At 35.8% G+C, this 24,610-nt stretch overlaps 1 protein-coding gene across 3 annotated transcripts in view; it reads left to right on the forward strand.

Moving 5' to 3' along the window:
* The first annotated feature begins 761 nt into the window (after positions 1-761).
* Positions 762-24,610, forward strand: part of tbc1d7 (TBC1 domain family, member 7) — a 37,410-nt gene continuing 13,561 nt past the window's right edge. For 2 of the 3 annotated variants that reach the window (XM_041245290.1, XM_041245288.1), the window contains exons 1-6: positions 762-1,079; positions 2,653-2,775; positions 6,557-6,637; positions 12,434-12,624; positions 15,276-15,413; positions 19,080-19,225. In XM_041245290.1, the coding sequence (XP_041101224.1) occupies positions 2,664-2,775; positions 6,557-6,637; positions 12,434-12,624; positions 15,276-15,413; positions 19,080-19,225 (668 nt within the window). In that variant the 5' untranslated portion in view covers positions 762-1,079; positions 2,653-2,663. The remainder of the gene's footprint in view (positions 1,080-2,652; positions 2,776-6,556; positions 6,638-12,433; positions 12,625-15,275; positions 15,414-19,079; positions 19,226-24,610) is intronic. The other variant, XM_041245289.1, reaches the window with a different exon arrangement.

Below are 24,610 nucleotides of genomic sequence, written 5' to 3' on the forward strand. Positions count from 1 at the left end.
ATGTTAGCAACAGCTGTAAAGCACATAATGTCAATTGTATTAATACATTTGCTAGTTAAAAGTCTATATAAGTAAAGATTAAATTCCTTTTTATTTGGTTAACAGCTTTACTCTTTCATGTATCATCTTTGAAGCGAAAACAAGTCTTAAATTTGCTAACGTTATGCAGTTCACAAGGACAGACGTACAACAACAATTAGCGGCAGAGTTTAAAAGTGTAATACTTTTTAGTTCATGCATTTAAATGCATCAGTGCAACATATTGTGATTATTTTTTAAGCTGGAAATGTATATACAAATGTTATATAATTATAACTCCTCCAGAATATTACTAAGTCCATCCAGCAGGCAAAGTAAATTGAACTTTATCCTGTATAAAAATCGTTTATGCTATATTCAGATTAAATTGGGTTTACTATTTTATAGTCACTTGTCAATAATATTAATTGTTGCATGTTTTAAATAACATAACAAAATCTGAATTATACCAAGTCCCCATAACTGTGAAGGTTGTCATAATATTAAAATATGACACACAGATGACTGTTTACTAAATTTGCCTGTAAGGTAAGCAAAACAAAAATGCATTTTTTTGTTTGTTTGTTTGTTTTGTATTACATTCACATAATTGCGTTTTTGTGTACAGTCCAGTAACAGTTGTGTAAGCCTATACATGCTGTGCAAAGATTAACCAATTACATACTAAAAATAATTATGTACGAAATATTTGGGATCGAGCTCCACCAGGTGGTCATAAAAATAATACAGTTGTAGCCTGCTGCATTCTGAAATGACCAAAGAAAATACAACTTCTCGGTTGCAATAATTTATCAGAGGGTGTTATGAAAACAACAACACGAGGGTACTGAACTTAAATATACATAATATCTAACTATGCTGTTTTACATTATCTGGTGAAACGTGTCGATGAAATTACCAGCATGGAGCTGTAGTAGTCAACGCTGCTTACCCACAGAACCAGGAAGAGATTCCGCCTAAAGGCTCAAGCACAGTGCCGTTTTGTAGGTTTGCAAAGATTGAGACAGTTCGGGGATTGAAGTAAGGCCTAGTATAAACAGGTATGGATATTAGTTTTTCTGCATTTATATGTTATCTATTTAAAGCTAGCACATACTATAGATATGTTTAAATGCAGTTGATATGGCAGTAAACGTATTCGACCTCGTTTTTAACGGAAACATCGTTAATGTCATTCATTTGAATTTCAAGTCAAAACTATAAGTGTTTAGAATACAACAGTATATATTGTCAGCAAACCCATAACTGTTAAGCGAGTTACATTAGGATCACAATTGCGCATACATGTTTCATAAAGTGTGTGTGTGTCTATATATATATATATATATATATATATATATATATATATATATATATATAATAATTTGTTTTTTTAAAATATAAAGCTTTTTTTTTTTTTTGGCCTATAGTTTTATTTACAGATTTTCCTGCATGGTAAACTGGCAAATACTCATTTTAAAGGGGAACGTATTAAATAACTTTTTGGCTTGTAATTTCCAAATGATTCACCCAAGACGGCATTTTTGTTTGAAGTGTCAAACAGTTGTGTGGAGGCACCCAACACCTATTGCTTGCAGTAGGCGTGTAGGGCCAGGAAGTGGTACAAAACTTGATAATGTTGATTTAAATGTTTTTTTTTTTGTTTTATTTTTTTTTTATTTTTTATTAGTCAGCACTTTTAGGAATGTCCCATGAGAAATAATTAAACCACATTTGGAGATGGACAGAGAAAACTAATTTACCTCTTGGAATGCATGTCTCTTACCCATTATCATTACCTACTGTATACATACAGTAGGGTTGCATAGTTGTTTTTCATTGTGATGGTACACCACCCTCTGGCAAAGTACATGTGGTATATGTTTATTTGAGTATCTGGCAGCCTTGCAAAACCAAAAACTACTGCAAGTTCTTAGCTTAAGCACACAAAGCAATGCACTTACAGTAGTTTTTACTCTTGCAAGGCATCTTTGTTACTTAGCTTGTGGGTCAACTATCCACAAAATTACCTAACCAGACAGCCTGCACCTCTCTGTTATTTCAATAACTTACATTATAAAGAACATATACAGAGAAAATATAGATGATAAGGAGTATATAATAATGCTGTAATAAACTGATAGGCCTAGACAATATAAACTTTTTTTTTTTTTAATTTCAACCAGATCTCAGATGAAATTGCAACATTAAACACTTCATGTCATTCATTTAGTGTTAACCTAAACTGTATTAAAAAAATAACTACTTTAGAACTGCAGGTAAGATGTTGGTTTCCTCATATTCCAGTTTTAAATTAAGCCTTTTCATAAAAAACAGCACAGTATCTTTAATAAGTTCAGATAAGAAGTCATGTTTTTCTTATAGTAGATTGAATGTGGTTGGTAAAGTACACGCCAGGAAGCCAGCCAGAATGCTACAGCAGTGTAGACAATTGAGCAGGTTTAAAATTGAGTAATTTTGTTTTTTAATGCTGTTATTGTACCTATTAAACTATGTAGATGTTTTGTTGTTATCACACTTTTTGATGAAAATCACTTTAATACAAAGATGAGGTTAGGCAAGTTGTTTTGCTTAAGAATGGAACATTTTTGAGATGTGCTTACTGTTTTGCAGTGTAAGTAGACATGGCTGACGACCCACAGAGAAACTTCCGCTCCATCTATTACGAAAAGGTGGGCTTTCGTGGAGTGGAGGAGAAGAAATCCCTTGAAATTTTACTTAAGGATGTTCCATTAGGTAAGAGATGTAATCATATAGCATTACAAATTAGAAACGATCTTAACCTGTATTTTGCTTTCACAGTATAGCTTGTAGTTGTATTTAAACTTTGCTTCTGGCTGTAGCTACGTAGGAGAAAGTTACCTCAATGTGTGTGTACAGTAATAGGATTCTGACGTAAGGGTGAAAATCTTTATTTAACATCCTAGTGAGGAGAGCTCTGTATAATTGTCAATCTGACGGCTTCGCCATTGATGCTGTTTCAGCTTCCAATATCCAATTAATCATTTCAGATGCTGACTTCATATTTTCAGAATTATGGAAACTCCTTAGGTAAAATCTAACTTTACTGCTACAGTAACTTTGTTATGTTACATGTAGATGATAAAAACGTTTTGAGATATTGGCTTCATACTTGGTATACAATCACACAACTGTATTTTTTTTTTATTATATAGGTCAAGCTTGAATATGGTTATTGTACAAGAAAAATGTACCTTTTGTGGCAATAACCTCAGGGTTATGTACACTCTGAATGGTACACACTGTTTTCTATGATTCTTTCACAAGTTCCATACTATCCATAACTTATTTTGATCAATTATTCCATTAGTTGTGCCATGCACCTTACATTGTGCCCTACCAGGATGTATAATTCATTTATAGTTTAATCTATAGAATAGCAAAGCTCCAGTGACTCCTGCAATATAAAATAGTAGCTGACTCTTATCTGTCCTTTGAGGTTCTTAACAGCTGGATTTTGTTTAAGATTCAGGACCTCATTCATTAAACGATGGTAGATGACCACACCACGTGCCACACCACACGCAAAAATGAAACAGCAGCCCCTCTATTCACTAAGCTAATTATATGTACAAATAAACCAAGCTAAATTCTGCATTTGACTGATAGAGGCAGGTTTGCAATGGTGGCATGGCAGTTATTACATTATTGGCTGGCTGGTTATTACTTTATTAGGATTATGCATACAAATAATTATTACAATCTTACATTGAGCCAGCTAAAGTTTATATATTAACAGAATGTTACTAATATGTTTTAAAATAAAAGCATTTGCAACAGTAAAATAAAAACATAAATTATAATGCAATAATACAGTTTCAATCCGATACATGTGATAGGTGAAACGGATCGGAATCTTTATCTCGTTTTACATTCTGTTACTGTCAAAATTAAAATTCTATAAAGAAAAGGGGGAAGGGGAAGAAAAACATGCCAGCATGTTTAAAAAAAACAAAACAAATAAAAACTCAGCAGCATCAGCTGTGCTTGCTCCAGCCCTGTCTCCTATAAAATAAAATAATAAGAAATCCGAACAAGCTGTACACGTGGAGCTAAATACAGTATACACTGTGTAAGCCCACACTACAATACAAAGACACACACATTGGACCAAATAATAGTTTAAAAACTAAACTGTTTAAAAAATATACTGTTGTTAAACACAGTTAGGCCAAACATCATCAAATGTAAATAATATTGCATCTGTAAGATAATGGAATAAAAAGAAATAAGACCTGTGAGGTGAATTATAACATAGTACAACTAACACAAAGGCCCAATAATACTGGAAATAAATACATAAAGTAACACTCATCCTAGCAGAAACATTTTCAATTTAAAATACTATTACACCATTACACATGGTAAGCATTCAAAAAGCATACATTTATGCTACTATATTAATTTAAATATATATAGAGAGAGAGATAAAATCTTACCTAGCTGTGTAGAGTAACATGCAGCAGCGTAAATGTGGTCACACACTTTTGTAACTACAGTGGCTCTCAAAAGTATTCACTCCCCCTTGGACTTTTCCACATTTTATTGTGTTACAAAATGGAATCAGAATGGATTTAATTAGGAGTTTTTGCCACTGATCAACACACAAAAAAAGTCCATAATGTCAAAGTGAAAAATAAAATCTACAAATTGTTCTAAATTAATTACGAATACAAAATAGAAACTAACTGATTGCATAATTACAGCCATGAGTCTGTTTGGATAAGTCTCTACCAGCTTTGCACATCTGGACACTGCAGTTTTTGCCCATTCTTCTTTGCAAAATTGCTCAAGCTCCATCAAGTTGGATGGGGACCTTTGGTGAACAGCAATTTTCAACTCTTTCCACATATTCTCAATTGGATTGAGGTCTGGGCTTTGACTGGGCCACTCCAGGACATTGACCTTTTTGTTTTTAAGCCACTGTAGTGTGGCTTTGGCTGTATGTTTGGGGTCATTGTCCTGCTGGAAGATGAATCTTCTCCCAAGTCCCATGTCTCTTGCAGACTTCAGCAGGTTTTCCTTCAGGATTTCTCTGTACTTTGCTGCATCCATTTTGCCCTCTATCTTCACAAGCTTTCCAAGCCCTGATGCAGAGAAGCATCCCCATAGCATGATGCTGCCACCACCATACTTCACGGTAGGGATGGTGTTCTCAGGATGATGTGCATTGTTAGGCTTGCGCCAAACATAGCACTTAGCGTTGAGGCCAAAAAGCTCTATTTTGGTTTCATCAGACCGTAGAATCTTCTTCCACTTGTCTCAGAGTCTCCCACATGCCTTCTGGCAAACTCTAGCAGAAATTTGATGTGAGTTTTTTTCAACAATGGCTTTCTTTTTGCCACTCTCCTATAAAGGCTAGTTTTGTGAAGCATCCAAGCTATTGTTGCTGTATGCAGTGTCTCCCAGCTCATTCATGGACTGTAACTCCTTTAGAGTTGCCATAGACCTCTTGGTAGCCTCCATGACTAGTGCCCTTCTCGCCCGGATACTCAGTTTTTGAAGACGGCCTGTTCTAGACAGATTCACAGTTGTGCCATAGTCTCTCCATTTCTTAATAATGGACTTTTCTGTGCTCCGGGGGATATTCAGTGCCTTGGAAAAGTTCTTATATCCTACCCCTGATTTGTACTTTTGAACAACCTTATTCCGGATTTGCTTTGAATGTTCCTTGATTATCATGATGTAGTTTTTGTTAAGAAATGTACTAACCAACTGTGGGACCTCCGAGAGACAGGTGTATTTAACCAGAAATCATGTGAAGCACCTAAATTGCACACAAGTGGACTCCATTCAACTAATTATGTGACTTCTAAAGACAATTGGTTGCACCAGAGCTTATTTAGATGTGTCATAGCAAAGGGGGCGAATACTTATGCAATCAATTCTTTTCTGCTTTGTACTTTAGAACAACAATTAATTTAGAACAATTTGTAGATTTTATTTTTCACTTTGACATTATGGACTTTTTTTGTGTTGGTCAGTGGCAAAAACTCCTAAATAAATCCATTTTGATTCCATGTTGTAACACAATAAAATGTGGAAAAGTCCAAGGGCGGGTGAATACTTTTGAGAGCCACTGTGTGTAAGGACTGTTGTTCCCATCAGGAAAAATAAATAAAAAACCTGAAATGGACTTGGATGTGATTATCTTGTATTGTTTTGGTGTCTGAATGGGGTGTTATTCAGCATTCATGTGTGATTTAATTGGAGCAAATTAATATTGGCTATTTACACAGTATGTTATTATAGCACTTGAAAGCTTCCCCAATAAACGTACTGAGTGCATACAGTACAAGTGCTTGGGATATTTAACAGGGCTCTGCTTTCACACTGTTGTTGGTTTAGTCAGGCAGCACACACTTTTAACTACTGCTTATATGTAAAATAAATAAAATGTGATCTTATTGAGTCTCTGTGAAACCAGAAAGTGCTTCAGCCAAAGCTGATGAAAAATGTGAGTTATTTTAAAATCTTTTGTTTTTGTTTTTGGCAGATGTTGAAAAGCTTTGCACGTTCAGTCAGAGATTTCCTCTTCCTTCGATGTATCGCATTCTTGTGTGGAAGGTGATCCTTGGTAAGTCGACTGTGTGTGAAGCAAACGCACATTTTATTTTTTAGTTCCCACACTTTTTGAAACCTTTTCAAAAATAAACAGAAATCTATTCAAGCAAACTATTTTTCAATTTGACCACACACATGTGAAAATGCATCAAAGAATATTGGCATCGCCTCATTCTGGACGTTGAGACTCACGCTGAGTGTGGTTAGACTCGGTTAACCTCTGTGCATACTCATTGGAAAAGACAATAACTGTGCGGATCGTACAGTATGTGCATTGTTGTTATATAAATTCATGAAGACTTTTTTTTTAAATTATTTTTAGTTAATATATGATATTAAAGTTAAGAAAAGTACAATTTATTTTGGGTTTGTGACCAAACCACTGATTTTATATACACAATATTTAGAAATTACAAAAGCAAATATAAAAAGAAAACATTAATGTATTTAACTTTTACTCATTATATACTTTGGGAAGAGGGATATGATTTTTGTTTCTATGCTAGTATGTGCTGACCGTGATTTACACTTACAGTCGCTTTCACACATGCTTCTGTAGTGAAAACATTTAGCTGACAAATGGTTTTTGATTCAAAAACACTTTATGTACAAGAAAGGTATACCTCCAATACAATCATATAAGCACAACATTTAAACTATCTTTGGACAAGGCCTCAGTACAGCTCAGTGCAGATGTTTGTATTAGAATCTATGGAGTCAATGTGAAAAAGATTTTCCACTCTAACATTGCACACTCATGTTATTATCGGGTATGACCTCCCTGAGCATTAACACAATCTTGCAAGCATTGACGCATAGACCTGATGAGCCTCTGGATAGACTGCTGTGGGGTGTTCCACCACTCTTTCTGTGGAGCTGCAGCCAGCTGGTGAAGGTTGGCTGGTCACGGTTGTCTCCTGTGGATGGCACTGGCGATTTGGTCCCACAGATGTTTTTTTGGTCTCGGGTCAGGAGAAGAAGCTAGTCATGGCAAGACCTTGAAATTATTTTCTTAAAGGGATTGGATTGCAGGGACAGAAAAAATGTTGCCTCAAGGACTTTGTCACTGTATCGCTGAGCAGGAAGGTGGCCCTCAATCTGCACCAAAGGCATTCTTGGGGCTCCCGAGTGACGCATCCAGTAAAGGGACTCCGCTTGGAGTGCAGGATGTGCCCTGTAGCTTGGAGGTCGAAGTCCAGGCTATTTCACTGATTGCTGAAGTAGAACATCTCATTCTCCGGGCAACTTCTCTCACCTACAGGTTGCCTTCAATCATGCCGATAGCACCCAGACGATCTTCATTACTCAAGCGGGGCATGGTCGTATCTTTCACTTTTCTTGTGTTAATTAAAATCATGTCATTTCGAATGGCTGTTTATACAGATTCTTAATCAAGTCATTTTGGCAATTTTAACTCAACTCAAATACCAAACACTGAGCACCTGGCGATTTTATGAAATCACATGACTTGAGCTCAGTTTTTTGTTGTCCTAAGGAACAATACTACTTAAACAATCAACTTATCAATTATGTATGTGCTCAATGAGCTATTGATGTAAAACTTAGACTGTTTCATTTTCAGTGTGAATCAGTATAAATATTATGGCTGTCACTCGATTAAAAAATGTCATCGTTTAATTGATTAGTTTATTAATCGGTTGATTAAATCCTTTAATAAAGGTAACAATTTTATAGTGGCTGTCCTGCATAGAAATACTAAAAAAATCTATAGAATCTAAAAAAAAAAAAAAGCTAGATGGGAATTTGGTCTTTTTATTATTATTTTTATTTTAGTAAATGTGACACATTTTTACAGAAGAACCACTCTTTTGGGCCACTGTCAGTCACATATCTGAAAACACAAGACAGCTGAGCTGCGTTTCCATCGTCAGTTGTTTAATCCACCATTACAGCTTCGTACTTGGCTGCCTGCACTTCTGCTTTTATTCGTTCTTAATCTTGTTAGAGGTACCCGAGAATACTGCGGCTATTGACAAGCGATTTGCTTAACATGCTGTGTAGTCAGAAATCAGAGAAAGTAATTATAATTACCTCTATTTGAGGAATTGGTGCCTTCGTCGTGCCCTCTGAATGCCAGTTCTTGCTTGCCAAGGTAAACAACAAAATTAATCAAGCATTTAAGAACCTCATGATATATATATATATATATATATATATATATATATATATATATATATATATATATATATATATATATATATATATATATAAAACTACAAAACTGAAAGATCATAATTGGATAAGTCTCCACCCCCCTGAGTTAATACTTGGTGGAAGCACACTGGCAGCAATTACAGCTGTGGGTCTGTTGGGATAAGTCGCTACTAACTTTACACACCTAGATTTGGCAATATTTGACCATTTTTCTTTACAAAACTGTTAAAACTCTGTCAAGTTCCTTGGGGAGTGTTGATGGACAAATTTGTCATGCCACAAATTTGCGATTGGATTTGGGTCGGGGCTCTGACTGGGCCAATCAAGGACATTTACCTTTTTGTGCCTTAGCCACTCCAGTGCAGCTTTGACTGTGTGCTTTGGGTCTTTGTCATGCTGAAAGGTGAACTTCCGTCCCAATTTCAGCTTTCTTGCAGAGGGCAGCAGGTTTTCCTCAAGGACCTCTGTACTTTGCTCTATTCATTTTCCCTACTAACCTGACAAGTGCCCCAGTCCCCGCTGATGAGAAATATCCCCATAACATGATGCTGCCACCACAAAGCTTCACAGTAGGGATGGTGCTCTATGGGTGATGCACTGTGTTGGGTTTGCACCAAATATAACGCTTTTCTTTTAGGCCAAAAAGATCAATTTTAGTTTAGTCAGACCACAGAACTTTTTGTCACATGGCTATAGAATCTCCTGAGTGTTTTTTTGCATACTTCAAATGGGATTCTAGGTGGACTTTCTTGAGTAATGGCTTCCTTGCCACCCTACCATACAGGCCAGATTTGTGGAGTGCTTGGGATATTGTTGACACATGCACACTTTGACCAGTCAGCCATAAAGGCCTGTAGCTCTTGCAAAGTAGCCATTGGCTACTTGGTAGCCTCTCTGATCAGTCTCCTTGCTCGGTCATCCAGTTTGGAGGCACGGCCTGATCTAGGCAGTGTCTTGGTGGTTCCATACACCTGCCACTTCTTAATAATCGTCTTGACCGTGCTCCAAGGGATATTCAAGACCTTTGATATTTTTTTTTTTATACCCATTCTCTGGTCTGTGCCTTTCAACAACTTTGTCCCAGAGTTCTTTTGAAAGCCCCTTGGTGCTCATGGTTGAGTCTTTGCTTTGAAATGCACCACCCAGCAGAGGGAACCTACAGGAACTGCTGAATTTATCCTGACATCATGTGAATCACTACAATTTAACACAAGTGGAGGTCACTTAACTTGCTGTGTGATTTTGAAGGCAATTGGTTACACCTGAGGTAATTTAGGATTGCTATTACAAGGGTTGGACACTTATCCCTATTTCAGTTTTTATTTTTAATAAATTTTCTACAAATTTCTAGAATATTTTTTTCACTTGGAAGTTGTGTGGTAGGATGTGTAGATAAATGAAAAAAAAAAAAACAAAACAAAATGCATTTTAATGCATTTTAATTCCAGGCTATAAGGCAACAAAAGGTGAACATTTTGAAAGTGTGTAGACTATAAAGATATCGTTTTATAGACACACCATATATATTATATAAAATATTGTGAGAGTTAAGAAAACATTAAATTAAGTCCTACGTTCTGTGTCAAGAAATAAAGGATTCGCGGATGCGCGTGAAAATTGATTGTTCTAGCGCTTACGCGCACTTTTGTGGATCGAGAAAGGAACTCGTGATTGATTGATGTGTGTCCTTGGAGTGATTTCACACAGGAACCTGTCGAAGCTGTTTACCTGTAACACACACTAACAAAACAGAACACACAAAAAAGGCTTTTTCACACTACCTTTTTGTTTCAGTTGAAATCACCCTCAACCGGGCTCCTCACACACCAGCAGCCCTGAACAGACTGGCTGCTTTCTTTAAATACCCTGCACCTGGCTCTAATTTACAATACACACCAGGTGCAGGGGATAACTAATAATTAAACAATAAAACCATTAAACACCCAAATGTGCATTCTCACATGTTTTCTGCAGGGAAGGATTTTAACCCCCTCCCTGCCGTATTACTATATATATATATATATATCTATATATCTATATATATATATATATATATATATATATATATATATATTATATATATATATATATATATATATATATATATATTGAGTAAAAACCTCATCCCTGAAGAAAAAGCGGCGACGTAATGAACATATCAAGATGTGGACATAAAAAACATAAATTCAACAGTTATGTTGACATGTACGTAGGTGGATTATTTCATTTTTCGTTTGTCTTGTCCTATAACGAAAATTAATGGCCATGGTGGCATGTAGCTTCACGGTTAGTAGACAAAAAAAAAAAAGAGGAACAAAAAAGATTATTAGGTTGTTATACTATAATTCTTAACAAAAAATAAAAAATTAGTGTCAAAACATTGCCCCATGTGGGGTGGGGACACGCATAAACATAAAGAAGATAATACTAAATTTATATAACAAAACACAAAATTTGTGTTACGCACAATAATAAAAACATGTAGGACCTACCCCCAATTTTAGGGGGTAGTCCGATTTTGGACACACATTACACCGGTAGAGGGTTTAATTGGTTCATTAATGGTCAACCTCTACCGGTGTATATATTTGCGCTTCGTAGGTGAGGACAAAACAACTACTCTACAACCTCTCTCAAAACCTCTTTCCTCTACCTCTCTGTCATTCTCGATATTTTGATTTGTGTTAACGATGAGTACGACCGAATTGTGGTGTACTATGAACAAAATTAATAACAGACAAAACAAAACCGTTAGTTCGGCAAAAACCAAACACAAATCACAAAAAAAAGTTTGGAACATAAACATAAATTATTTATAAGGTAGTCGCGAAGTATGGGTACCATGACTCAGACAGATAAAGGACCAGGCTGTAATGGTGGTTCGGTAGGCAAACTGTGTCGACTACCTTAATATAGGGTATTAACTACCATAGATGAAAATTGGGTCTGAAGGTATTTGTATCGATATTAAATATCTTTCGTTTTTCGAGATTAACCTTGTATACATAAAAGGAAACAGTGGAAGAAATCTGAAAGATGCTGTAGTTTGCTTTTGTACAAACTTTAGATTTTAAGTAATGTTTGGATTTATTATGGGGAAAAGATTAGCTGCCAAACGGCAAATGTATTAAGTAACTAATTTAGCTGTGTTACTGAGTTAATATAGGTGTTTTTGTGTTTTATACATCATGTTTTAGTGTTAGTTTGATTAGAAACTTTGGCTCTTTATGATAATAAATACATAACAACAAAAATGGGGAAGACCAGACCAGGATTTTGGATATGAGCACAAACAAACAACATTACCAGATTTAAGAAGGTTGAGGACGGATCTGCATTGTTTTAATGTACTTTTAAGAAGTGATCTGTGGATTTCCTCAAAGTGGATGTACGGATCAATTATTACATCAGTTACATAGGGTTTTTTTTGTGCTGCTGGGGAATTTTTTTTGTTTGTGAAACAGCAGCTGCAATGCCATCCTTTTACGTTTTAGTTGGGGTATTCAAATTGCAAACCATGTATTTTATTTGATATCCATTACACTTGAATACTCTTGTTATTTTTTTAAATGGTATTTCTGTACTAGATTTAATTTGAAGCCCTGTTGTAGTAATCATTTCAATGTTTGTGCAGGGATCCTTCCTCCTCACAGTGAGTCCCATTGCCTTGTAATGAGCTTCAGAGAGGAGCAGTACCAGGATGTGCTCCATGCCCTCCAAGTCATGCGTTTTGTTCAAGAGAACACGCCCCAGGTGGAGGTGTTCCTCAGGATGTATCAGCTGGAGTCTGGGAAGCTTCCTCGGCGAACAGCAATAAATCAGCTGGTATGTGTTCAGGCAAAAAGTTATAAGCTGTGGCTGCTACCATACCAGGAGTGCTTCATGGGATGCAGGCTTACTGCGGCGGTGAAGAAAGGTGTAAAATAACAAGGCTTTAAAAGTAATTTCCTTACCTTTCATAAGCAGCATACAATTTTTCACAACTACCTTATTTGTTTGCTGTTGATTAATTTGTGTTCCAGCCTTTTGTTCAAATCGTGTGATGCAGTCCCTGGTACAGCTCTGTCTGAGCTTTACTATCTTGTTAAAAGTTTCACATGGAGTCATATTTATATAATAAAAGATGGGAATAGGGAGGAGAAAACAAGTACTTCTGATAAAGGTATAATGTCAGTGCGTGAAAATGAAGTCTGGAAATCTGTAAGGAACATACAAGTAGCAGGGATATCACTTGGAGAGCAACATTGACCTCAATAATAAACATTTACTTTTTAAATAACTTCTAAATAATAAATAAATAATAAATAAATAAATAAATAAATAAACTACTTAAATACCTCATCCCCCTCTTGCTAGTTTAAAATAGTTGTTGCCATTTGTTTCCACTCCCTGTGAAAATAGGCAGTGTGCAGTATATGTCTTTTGAATTGGTGGAAGTGCAAAGTTTAATAAAAGTGAATATTTATACATAACTACAAAAAAGTGATTAAATTAATTTCTAAGCAACTAGCAGAGCAATATCCCAAACAATTTCATTAAATTAGAGGAAGTAGCATTAAAAGAGAAGCAAACTTTTCAAATAAACCAAAGCCTCGAGTTCCTGGGTGTAAAAGGAAAGTGGCTTGGTTGTGGGATTGGAGGACGACCACTGAACCTGAGCTGTGGGGAATTGCTGCGGTGAAGGGAGAAAATAAGGGGTAAAATAATTGGGCACACTAAATTAAAATTTAAAAAATATATGCCTGTGTAGATGCAGAACAATCCTTCTAATCTTTTAACAGTGTGCTCAGGGATGACAGAAGGAGCTTCAAAAATGCACTTTTAATATACGTCTTGTAATACCTAAACTACAGCTGTGTTTAAAAAGACTAACAAAGGAATGTTGTTGTAATCTGATTGTTCCTTACAACAACATTTTAAGAGTCAAATCTAGGTTGTGTAATTTTTTTTCTAGGTTGTGTATAGATAATATCTATATATCTATATCTATATAATATATATATAGATATCTATTATAAGAGAGAGAGAGAGGAGAGAGAGAGAGAGAGAGAGAGAGAGAGAGAGAGAGAGAGAGAGAGAGAGAGAGAGAGAGAGAGAGAGAGAGAGAGAGAGATTTATTTATTTATTTCAGTGGTGAGATTATTTTTTAGATCAGACAAGGAATAATTATTACAAATAAGTTAAACATATTCATTAGGTATGCTCTGTTTTTTATCAACTCTTGCAGATGTTTTTGGTAAAATGTCAGTGGAAGTTTAAAACTGGAAAACCAGACTGAATTTGTTCAGCCTAGGAACAGGACTTACCATTATTACACACAGAAGCTAACTACAGTGTTATTGCATCACTCATACCAATGTATTACACAATTAGACACAATGTAGAAAGAATAAAATATTGTATTAATAGGCATTACACTTTTGTATTTGTTATTTTGCTGGTAGCACCCCATGGTCAGTTGGAAGTGACAATCTGCAGCTCATGGTTTTTGAAATTTGAAATTGTTGTTTGGCAGCATTTTAAAATAGTTTCTGATGAAATAGTTTAGATTTATGTCAGCAAAAATCTAAAGCTAGAAGTCAGGCCTGCTGCCAGTCTTCTTCATGCCACAAGACTGGGTCTCCCCAGGAGCAGTTTGAAGGCCATGGTGCAACACTAACAGCTTGGAAGCCATTTTGAAGCATGCCTATAGCTCTTGATCTTATGTGGTCTGGAACAAAGGGGTCTAGAGGAATTTTATGTTCATCAGATTGACACCTCCTAGTGTTAAAGGTGTCAAGCACTGCTTCCTTTCTGTCTGTATGAATATCAGAATAACTTTAAGGAAATAAAACTTGCCATGCCATTTCTAGTTTGTATTGAATCTTATTTCAGTATTTCTGTAAAATGTACCTTTATTTTGGTATAGGACATGTCTTGGTTCAATAAAGGTGGATTAGGGCTTTAATTGAGTGAATTTTAGTTATTCTTAATGATATTTATTACTGATTTGTTTGATTCAGGCTATGATTATTTAGCCTCAGTCTTGTCTTAATTTTGATGGACCTTCCTTACGACTTATTTCGTCTGAAATCTTTTAATTTTTCTAAATACCTTTTCCATTTACTATGACTCTATTAACCCTTCCATGACCCCTTGAGGAGCCATGCATTCTAGATTGTTAAAGTTTGCCAATAGGATTTTCTATGATGTTAAATAAAATATCTAAATTATGTTCATTCAGTTGTCTTTTTTTTTTAATTGTCTAAATCCTAAAATTCTAGGAAATGCAAAACTGTTGGTCATAGCTGTACATCACTTCTAAATGTTTATGCTGTACATACCCATTATAGTACCCGTGGTAGCTTTGTGTTGATTTCATATTTTTCAGCAACGCATTATAATACAGAATGTTTCTTGTGGCTGTTTTTTTTTTTTTTTTTTTTTTTTTTTTTTTTTTTTTTTGAAGACTCTGCATTGTGTTTTCTTTTCCATAGGAGCCAGAAGATGAAGAGTTCCTCGCCATTGCAAAGGCCATGGAAGAGATTGTGGAAGGAGCTCTCGACTGTTACTGGCTGATCAAGTGCTTTGTGAATCAGTTTAATACCAAGTACGGGGATTCTGTGCCTCACCTGGTGAGTTTTTGTTTTGTTAAATTCCAGCACTATTTATTTGAAGGTGTAAGAGTAGCGGGTTCCAAAAAATATAGCATTTTATGTCCCCACATGTTGCTGTTTAAATTACGTACCTATACATATGTACGTTACATACACGCACACACGAGCATCCAGCTCAGAATAAGGAGATAATCTGTATTCACATGGTATTTACTGAAGGACGTTAATTTTAATGCAGACATTAAAGTGATAATTTATCACTGTGTATGGGAACCAGACTTTAACCACTGAGAGGCGGGGTACTTTTCTGGCCTGAAAACTAGTGATGTGCACTTTGATTCTTTTTAGTGGCTCGATGCGTTTGGTTCATTCAGTTTAGTGAATCAGTCCAACAAATTTGTTCGTTTGATTGACTGATTCACTGACATGAAATAAGTACACCCTGTTGAATTACTTAGTTATGAAAACTTGTTTGAGCGGAATAATCTGGGACATTTAAGTTAAGAATGTTCACTTGGTGGGCCACAAGTTAAACTGGTCACTTGGTGGGCCACATATATATATATATATATATATATATATATATATATATATATATATATATATATATATATATATATATAATTTTTTTTTTTTTTTTTCCCAGTACTGTGCAAAATTTTTAGGCAGGTGTGAAAAAATGCTGTAAAGTAAGAATGCTTTCAAAAATAGACATGTTAATAGTTTATATTTATCAATTAACTAAATGCAAAGTGAGTGAACAGAAGAAAAATCTACATCAAATCCATATTTGGTATGACCACCCTTTGCCTTCAAAACATCATCAATTCTTCTAGGTACACTTGCACACAGTTTTTGAAGGAACTCAGCAGGTAGGTTGGCATCAACATCTTGGAGAACTAACCACAGATCTTCTGTGGATTTAGGCAGCCTCAGTTGCTTCTCTCTCTTCATGTAATCCCAGACAGACTCTATGATGTTGAGATCAGGGCTCTGTGGGGGCCATACCGTCACTTCCAGTACTTCTTGTTCTTCTTTACACTGAAGATAGTTCTTAATGACTTTCGCTGTATGTTTGCGGTTGTTGTCATGCTGCAGAATAAATTTGGGGCCAATCAGATGCCTCCCTGATGGTATTGCATGATGGATAAGTATCTGCCTGTACTTCTCAGCATTGAGGAGACCATTAATTCTGACCAAATTCCCAACTCCATTTGCAGAAATGCAGCCCCAAACTTGCAAGGAACCTCCACCATGCTTCACTGTTGCCTGCAGACACTCATTCGTGTACCGCTGTCCAGCCCTTCGGCGAACAAACTGCCTTCTGCTACAGCCAAATATTTAAAATTTTGACTCATCATTCCAGAGCACCTGCTGCCATTTTTCTGCACCCCAGTTCCTGTGTTTTCGTGCATAGTTGAGTCGCTTGGCCTTGTTTCCACGTCGGAGGTATGGCTTTTTGGCCGCAAATCTTCCATGAAGGCCACTTCTGACCAGACTTCTCCGGACAATAGATGGGTGTACCAGGATCCCACCGTTTTCTGCCAATTCTGAGCTGATGGCATTGCTGGACATCTTCCGATTGCGAAGGGAAGTAAGCATGATGTGTCTTTCATCTGTTGTAGTAAGTTTCCTTGGCCGACCACTGCGTCTACGGTCCTCAACGTTGCCCGTTTCTTTGTGCTTCTTCAAAAGAGCTTGGATAGCACATCTGGAAACCCCTGTTTGCCTTGAAATTTCTGCCTGAGAGAGACATTGCTGATGCAGTATAACTACCTTGTGTCTTGTTGCTGTGCTCAGTCTTGCCATGGTGTATGACTTTTGACAGTAAACTGTCTTCAGCAACCTCACCTTGTTAGCTGAGTTTGGCTGTTCCTCACCCAGTGTTATTCCTCCTACACAGCTGTTTCTGTTTCAGTTAATGGTTGTGGTTCAACCTACATATTGAATTGATGATCATTAGCACCTGTTTGGTATAATTGTTTAATCATACACCTGACTGTTTTGTTTTGAAGGCAAAGGGTGGTCACACCAAATATTGATTTGATGTTGATTTTTCTTCTGTTCACTCACTTTGCATTTTGTTAATTGATAAATATAATCTATTAACATGTCTACTTTTGAAAGCATTCTTACTTTACAGCATTTTTTCACACCTGCCTAAAACTTTTGCACAGTACTATATATATATATATATATATATATATATATATATATATATATACACACACATACATACATACAAATCATATGTATGCCAATGTACTCAAATATACTAATCAAAACACATTACCCCCGCTGCATGATTCTTCGTCATCAATAAGTATTCAGACACTGTTTCAATCAATTGATCAACAATAACTTAGTGTATTTTATAATACTTAAAATAGGCAGATATAACTAGAAGCAGCTTTCCTAGAACACTGACAAAAAATCAACATCACTAATGTAATTTAATGGGAAAGAGAAAAGTATTTTATTTCAAGGAAATCTGAAACAGAAAAAAAAAATAAGATGTCGTAAATAAGATGATATATTGCTAAGTCTCAACATTTAACTTATATTCCAAAATGTAACTTTTTAACAGCACTGGGAAAAAAAAGATACTGACAAGCTGTGAAAATACGAAATATTAAATAGTACCAGTTTGGCATCCACAGCACTTTTCAGAAAAACCTTTCTTTGACGCCATAACTTCTTTCATTTCCAGTAAACTCAAAATACATTGCTTTGTGCAGCGTGTCATAGTGACGTTGTATGTTATAATCTTTCATAACTGCAACCTTGGCACAGCAAATCAGACATATTGTCTTGCCGTCAAAATTCTTAATTGAACAAGTAATCATTTGGCTAACGATTTTGGAATCTTCTGTGTTCTGCCTCCCCTTTTTGCTTCCGTGACATTTTCAACTACTTTTTTGCCACCGATTTAAAATTTTACGTAAAGTAAATAAATAATTTAACAAGCTTTCGTTTCGCTATTGTAATCAAAATGATGTGTGCTGTATGCATGAGGAAATAGATCCAGTGTACTATTTGATTGGCTATTTTACTACCTCTGTGAGCTGTGGTTGGCTTAATGGTAATATCACTCATACAATGCAGACTGCATATGTTGAATACGCGTGTCATATTAAAGAGGCGGGTTGTTTTAAAGAATTCCAAAACGATACAGTACAATGCAATTTTAGAAACTAATGGGTGGGCTGTATATACTAAAGGAGAAAGGTAAAAGGCGCTTTTTTTTTTTTTTTTTTTTTTTACATCAGACAAGGAATGTATGTTAAAATTTAAAGGTAAGCAGTGCAGTTTCACTTTGAAAATTATCTAAAAAAAAAAAAAAATCCTGTGCAGGCAGTTAAACACGTTAGAAATGTAAATATATTGTTTTGTCTTCTAAAACATATAAAATATATATATATATATATATATATATATATATATATATATATATATATATATATATATATATATATATATTTTTCGTTGGAATAAATAAAATACTTTAACAACAATGTGATTACATAATGTAACATTACTATCTATGCATTGTTTATTTACCACATAATCACCACACTATGCTGTGAATAATAATGTTTGTAACATGGTAGTTTTTAAGAATATGTTTTTAATGTTATACAACATGATTTTAAATGTTAATTATTGTTTGAATTTTCTTGACAGCCCAAGAGTCTAGAACACTACCTAAACCTTGAAGACAGCAGACTTCTGAACCACCTTAAGTCTTGCAGTGCAATGAGTAAACTTCCCTATAACCTTTGGTTTAAAAAATGTTTTTCTGGATGTTTACCTGAATCAAGTTTGCAAAGGTAGGGGCACTTTCCTTTCCTAAAGCCTGCTTCTCAAGCACCCTATACAAAATAATATTTATGTTTTTGTAAATTAGCTGCAGCTTATGTAACATTCATTAAATGCAGCTTATGTAACATTCATTAAATGCTGATTTCATGTTTTCAGTGTTCATCAGGCTTGATTTTAACACTTTCATTTTGATCTGTGGCCTAATATTGTGGTCATGTGACTTTTTGGTTTCTGGATGGTAAGGACCCAATATTTTGAGATATTGGGCCCGATCTTTGATCTTCTCGAAATCCCCTTGCAAAATTTGGGCCTTTAAAAATCCCCTTGCAAAAAAATAGAGCTTTGGCACAAAATGGGAGATATTCCAAAATGGCACAAAGCAGTTGCTGGACATTGGAATATAGCAGTTTTTTGAGCAATTCGCAAATCTGTTTGTGCCTCGCAAAACCGTCTGCGCATTCACTACCAATATACGAACTCCACACAACAGCCAAGCGAGAATGCAGAATGATGGACAGTCACCATTAGTAATGGCATTACCTCGACAAGCTTCTATCATTGGTTTTGCCACAGTATGTACCGATATGATAGCAGACGAGACCACACAATATATCGTGCACGCGTACATACGGACCATTCAAATACACAATTGGCTCCATAGCTAGGTGCCGAGTTTTCAAATTAATGTACTGATAACGCCACTGTTTTATTGAACACGGACAGTATTGTATCACGAGGAAATACTATATAGGTTTCTTTAAAGGCCAGCTCATCCAACATAGCTGTGTTTTTTAAAGTAAAATTTTTTTAAAAAGGCTTTGGATCCGTTTTTTTGTTTTCCTGAATGTTTTTGTTTTTTTTCGTGCCAAAGTCTACTATGGTAGCACACTCTCTGATTTGTAAATGTAACAAGGTCATTCAACTGCAAAGTAAACATCGATCAAGCTTTTTTATATACACAGTGCACAGAAATGTGTTATGTTATTCATTCTACTCACCCATTTCAACATCATGATTAAGCCCAGTTTGTAAAGTTTTGAGTGTCGCCAGAATGGATTTTTTTCGTTATGACATATTTTTTTGTAAGAATAATAATTCTAAATATGCTCCTAAAATGTTAATTATAGCTTACTATGATTTCTCAATAAATGAACAGTCTCTGTACAATTAGCAACACCGACATTCAGGAGACTGGACAGCTGCATAAAAACAGCCAGAAATGTCCCTTATGATTGGACTGCTGCAGAGAAAATACAGGTCTTTGATTAGTTAATCATATCACCAGTCTGATTTTAGGAAAAGGTTAACTGCAGCTGCCCACCCCTCACACGTAATGCACAGCAACCTATGGAATAGCCAAATAAAGCAATGGGCCACAAAATGACGTATTTATGCAATTAATTTACAGACGTGTGACAACACACAGCAAAGATAACATGCAAGACCCCCCTCCCCTCTTCATCCTTCTCTCAATCTACATTTCCATACTTTGATGGTACACGTGGTATGCCGATATGCCTGTGGAGCAGTGAAGAACACATATAACTGTATATGTAAACACACTATCGCTGTCCATCATATCAATACAGTGATAAAACACATAACTGTTCTGCCCATCTGGTGTGTGCAGATGGGGGGGGGGGGGTTCTGTACTATTGTACGTTTGTACTATTTTACTCAACTCCAGAGTGGACTGTTACCCTGATACTATTTGAGCGCAGTTATTGGAACTAGCAGTGCGAAGTTATTGGGACTAGCGCATCGCAGTTATCGCACAGATATTGGTATATTCAGACGAATTAGGGCTTTCACCCAATTCAAATTTGACTGCGCTATGTGCATATTGAATGTCCACCTAGAATACATTTGCATCACATGTTTCAATTTACCGATGCATTACCATATGCTAATAGGACCGTATTAAAGGAACAGAAGGAAGGCAGTGTGCTGGACAGAGGTGAGTGCATGTTTCCACACTCGTCTGTTGGGCATGGGAATACGCTATAAACGTCACTATGATATGAACATGTTATATATGTTATGGAAACAAAAAAGGCTTATTGCTTGTATGTTTTTGCCGCAAATTGACTATGGTGTTGCAGTGTATATGTTTGCATCACCATCAACTTTAGGTAAACTATACTCGCTATATCATGCAGCATTGAGGTACAATACAAATACAAGATTTAATACTCATTGTATATTATACGATTTGGTAGGCTGGACTTCTTTGGCTTCACGCAGGTTGAAGCACTGGTATATTCTGGTATATAAGGTTATTCAGTGTAAATTATATGAGTATACTTATTTAAATGAATACATTATAGCTTCCCATAGTAACCATAGCCTCAGATCTTATTCTTTTTTGCATTTTAAAATACCAAATGTGCGTACTGAGGCTGGTAAAGGATCCTTTGCTTATTATGCCTCATGGTCCTGGAATGAGTTCCAGTCCAAACTAAAGCTGCAGACCCAGATATCTTTATTGCAGTTTAAGAGCAAGCTTCATGATTTCGTGACTGAGAGTTGTAATTGTTTTAAATAGTTGACTACTTTTTGTGTATTTTAATTATTGTTTTAAATGTTCTATTTTATTGTGTACTTGTTCTTTTGTCCGATTGACTTGCTGCTACCTGCTTGGCTAGGTCTCACTCATAAAAAGTTTTAATCTCAATGTGACTACAAAGATAATAAATAAAAGAAATAAATGTTTTATATATAATATAAAAATATCCTGGTATTGACTGTTCATCTACTAAAAAAAATTAACAAAATTAGGAAGACAATGTATAGTTTGCAACCAGTTTGGGGTCATACAAGTACTAATATATTTGTGCACAGTTTTTGCAAAGGCTTTGTTGGGCACACAAGCCATCATCTTATATATAATAGATTATAAAATGACGTGTCTAGAAAAAAAAAAAGTTTTTCTGAATAAGGTGTCTAGAAGGGCTAGTATTCCGGTAGTATCCTAATACTAAGTGGATATTAGGTATCACGTTTTCGGAATACTGGTATCCAGAATACTGGTATCCAGTCGCAACAACACGGTAATGAACCGGTCGAGGTGGCGGGACATGGCTGAAGGGGTGATCCCCACTCTATCAGCTGCTACCTTCTGGAAGGTCCCGGTAGCCAGGATACACATACAGACAGACACTACCAATTGCTCAGACAAGGCATGACTGCGCAGGTTTGTTCTGGCCAGGTCATCACGCAGCATGTGGCATATATGAGTCGAGACGATACCTGGACACGATTTGCTCATTGCTGAGCTCCTCATATGTGTGTCGAGACCGGTACACCCTTTCAGCATATCTTCGCCTATGTTGGGGTTGCTGTTGCTGGGTGTGCCTTGCATCATTCACATCCACATGTCGACGGACATGCTGCATGTTAACCACGTTTCCCATTGTTGCCTGTTTGTAGTCAGTGCTGGAATGGTAGTGTGCGCAGAGTTAACGCAGTCCTTTTGCAATCCTTATTCTGCACGTCCCAAACCTGATTTTATGCTTGGTACGCACTATCACGTCTGCTGCGTTTCACAGATTTTCACGTACTCTTTTTATTCGGTCGTATTTATTTTCTATTTACTCTGCACACTCTTAACTCGGGGGAGACGTTAGGAGGACAGAGATGTTATAAACTCGTAGTGGTTTATGTTCGAGCACTGGATGAGCTGTATGTATGTCCATATAACCTCTATTTAATCAGAAAGAAAGGCACTCAAGACTTGTTCATTTGAAGTTTTACGAATCCGAGCAATGCTCTTTCGCTTTATTAAAATGCTTTTAATATTGGAAAGGTAGGTTGATCAGACCACCAAATTCCAATACACGCGGTCTACAAGCACCCACTTCTACATTTCAGTTTCATTCAATATAACACTCTCTTAAAACCAAAACATAGTTTCAAAACTTTATAGCAATACAACCAATACATGTAAGATATAACAATGTTAGTAATATGCTTACCTCCTATTATAAGGAAAAGTAGCGTGAACAAAGGAATCAGAATTGTCTTGTAGAGATCTGCAAGTGATGGACCACTTCACCCAGTCAAGCAAAGGTCTTGATTGTGGTACCTCATTGTAAAAGACATGAGGTTTTATAGATTTTTTTCTCCATCAAAATACATGGAGAGACTTTATCAAGTCCAATTCTTATCTCTCTGGCACACAACAGCCTAAAAATGTAGAGCCTTGTGTCAGCAACTTTAAGATCTGACACCTGGTCCACACATCCGATCATGATCTCACCCGCTCATTTCTCGACCCCTCCTTTATCTAAAAAGTTAGGTGAAACAAAGAAAATAATATTATTTTGAATATATGAGTTGAAGTATATACAACACTAATGTTATTGTTGAATGTATAAGTGTTGTTTGAAATATATACAACACTATTAGTTATGATTATATTGATTATATGTATTAATGTCTAATAATATATTCCCTCATGCCATTCTATTCTTCAAATTAGTTTTCCTTCTCTCTTTACAGGCGTGTGCTTAACAGATATTATAGGGAACTTTCATCTTATGTTTTTTCTAATATAGAGTTAAGATTGTAATGTCTCTGTCCTATGAGTTTCCTAACAGCACGAACTCAGCTGAACTGCGAACGACCTCCTATTTTTTTTAGCTGCACCAGTTTGCTAGCTGTGCACTTAGTTTTTTCCAACTTTTCTATGGTGAGAAGACACTGTAACCTTGACGTTGTTTGATAAGAGAACTCCGCTCTTCGTGCCAACTATCCTTTCACTTTCTGGCACGACTTTAAGACAGGGTCACAACAAGTTATAAAGTTTTACCTTCTTCAAAACCTGTCCTCTACTTTTAAAATTACTTTTTATTATTTGTTTAAGCTTCTTATTTTATATTTCAAACAGCATTTCTTTCTGCTGCATCATCTTTTAACTTAGAGTCAAACCAAACAGTTTATTCCCTATGGCGCACGATTACTAACTATTTTAAAGGTAAACTTATCTTGATGAGAAACAATTTCATGTATATTGTAACAGGCAGTGTTAAGTATATGGTCTTACACGCACAAATAGTTTATAGTAAAAAGCAAGCATATTAAACCTTATTTCAACATTTAACAACATTTTCTTAGGCTAAAAAGGGTGCTGTAGAAACTTAGCATTCAGTTCTGGGAATCAAGCCCATCTTGATAAGAAAGCACCTAAAACTGGCCACTGCCCAAAAGCTAGCTATGTATCAAATTATACCAGTTTCTTACTGCATCATTTTATACATAAAGAACGCATGATTTTCACAATTATTGATTACAGCAGCATTAAACATTACATTTGATTACACATTTACATAATTTTCCAAACTAAAGATTACACAAACACTACAAAAGATTATAACAAATATTATTGCATTAAT

This window comes from Polyodon spathula, chromosome 3 (genome assembly GCF_017654505.1).
Source record: "Polyodon spathula isolate WHYD16114869_AA chromosome 3, ASM1765450v1, whole genome shotgun sequence".
Classification (NCBI taxonomy): domain Eukaryota; kingdom Metazoa; phylum Chordata; class Actinopteri; order Acipenseriformes; family Polyodontidae; genus Polyodon; species Polyodon spathula.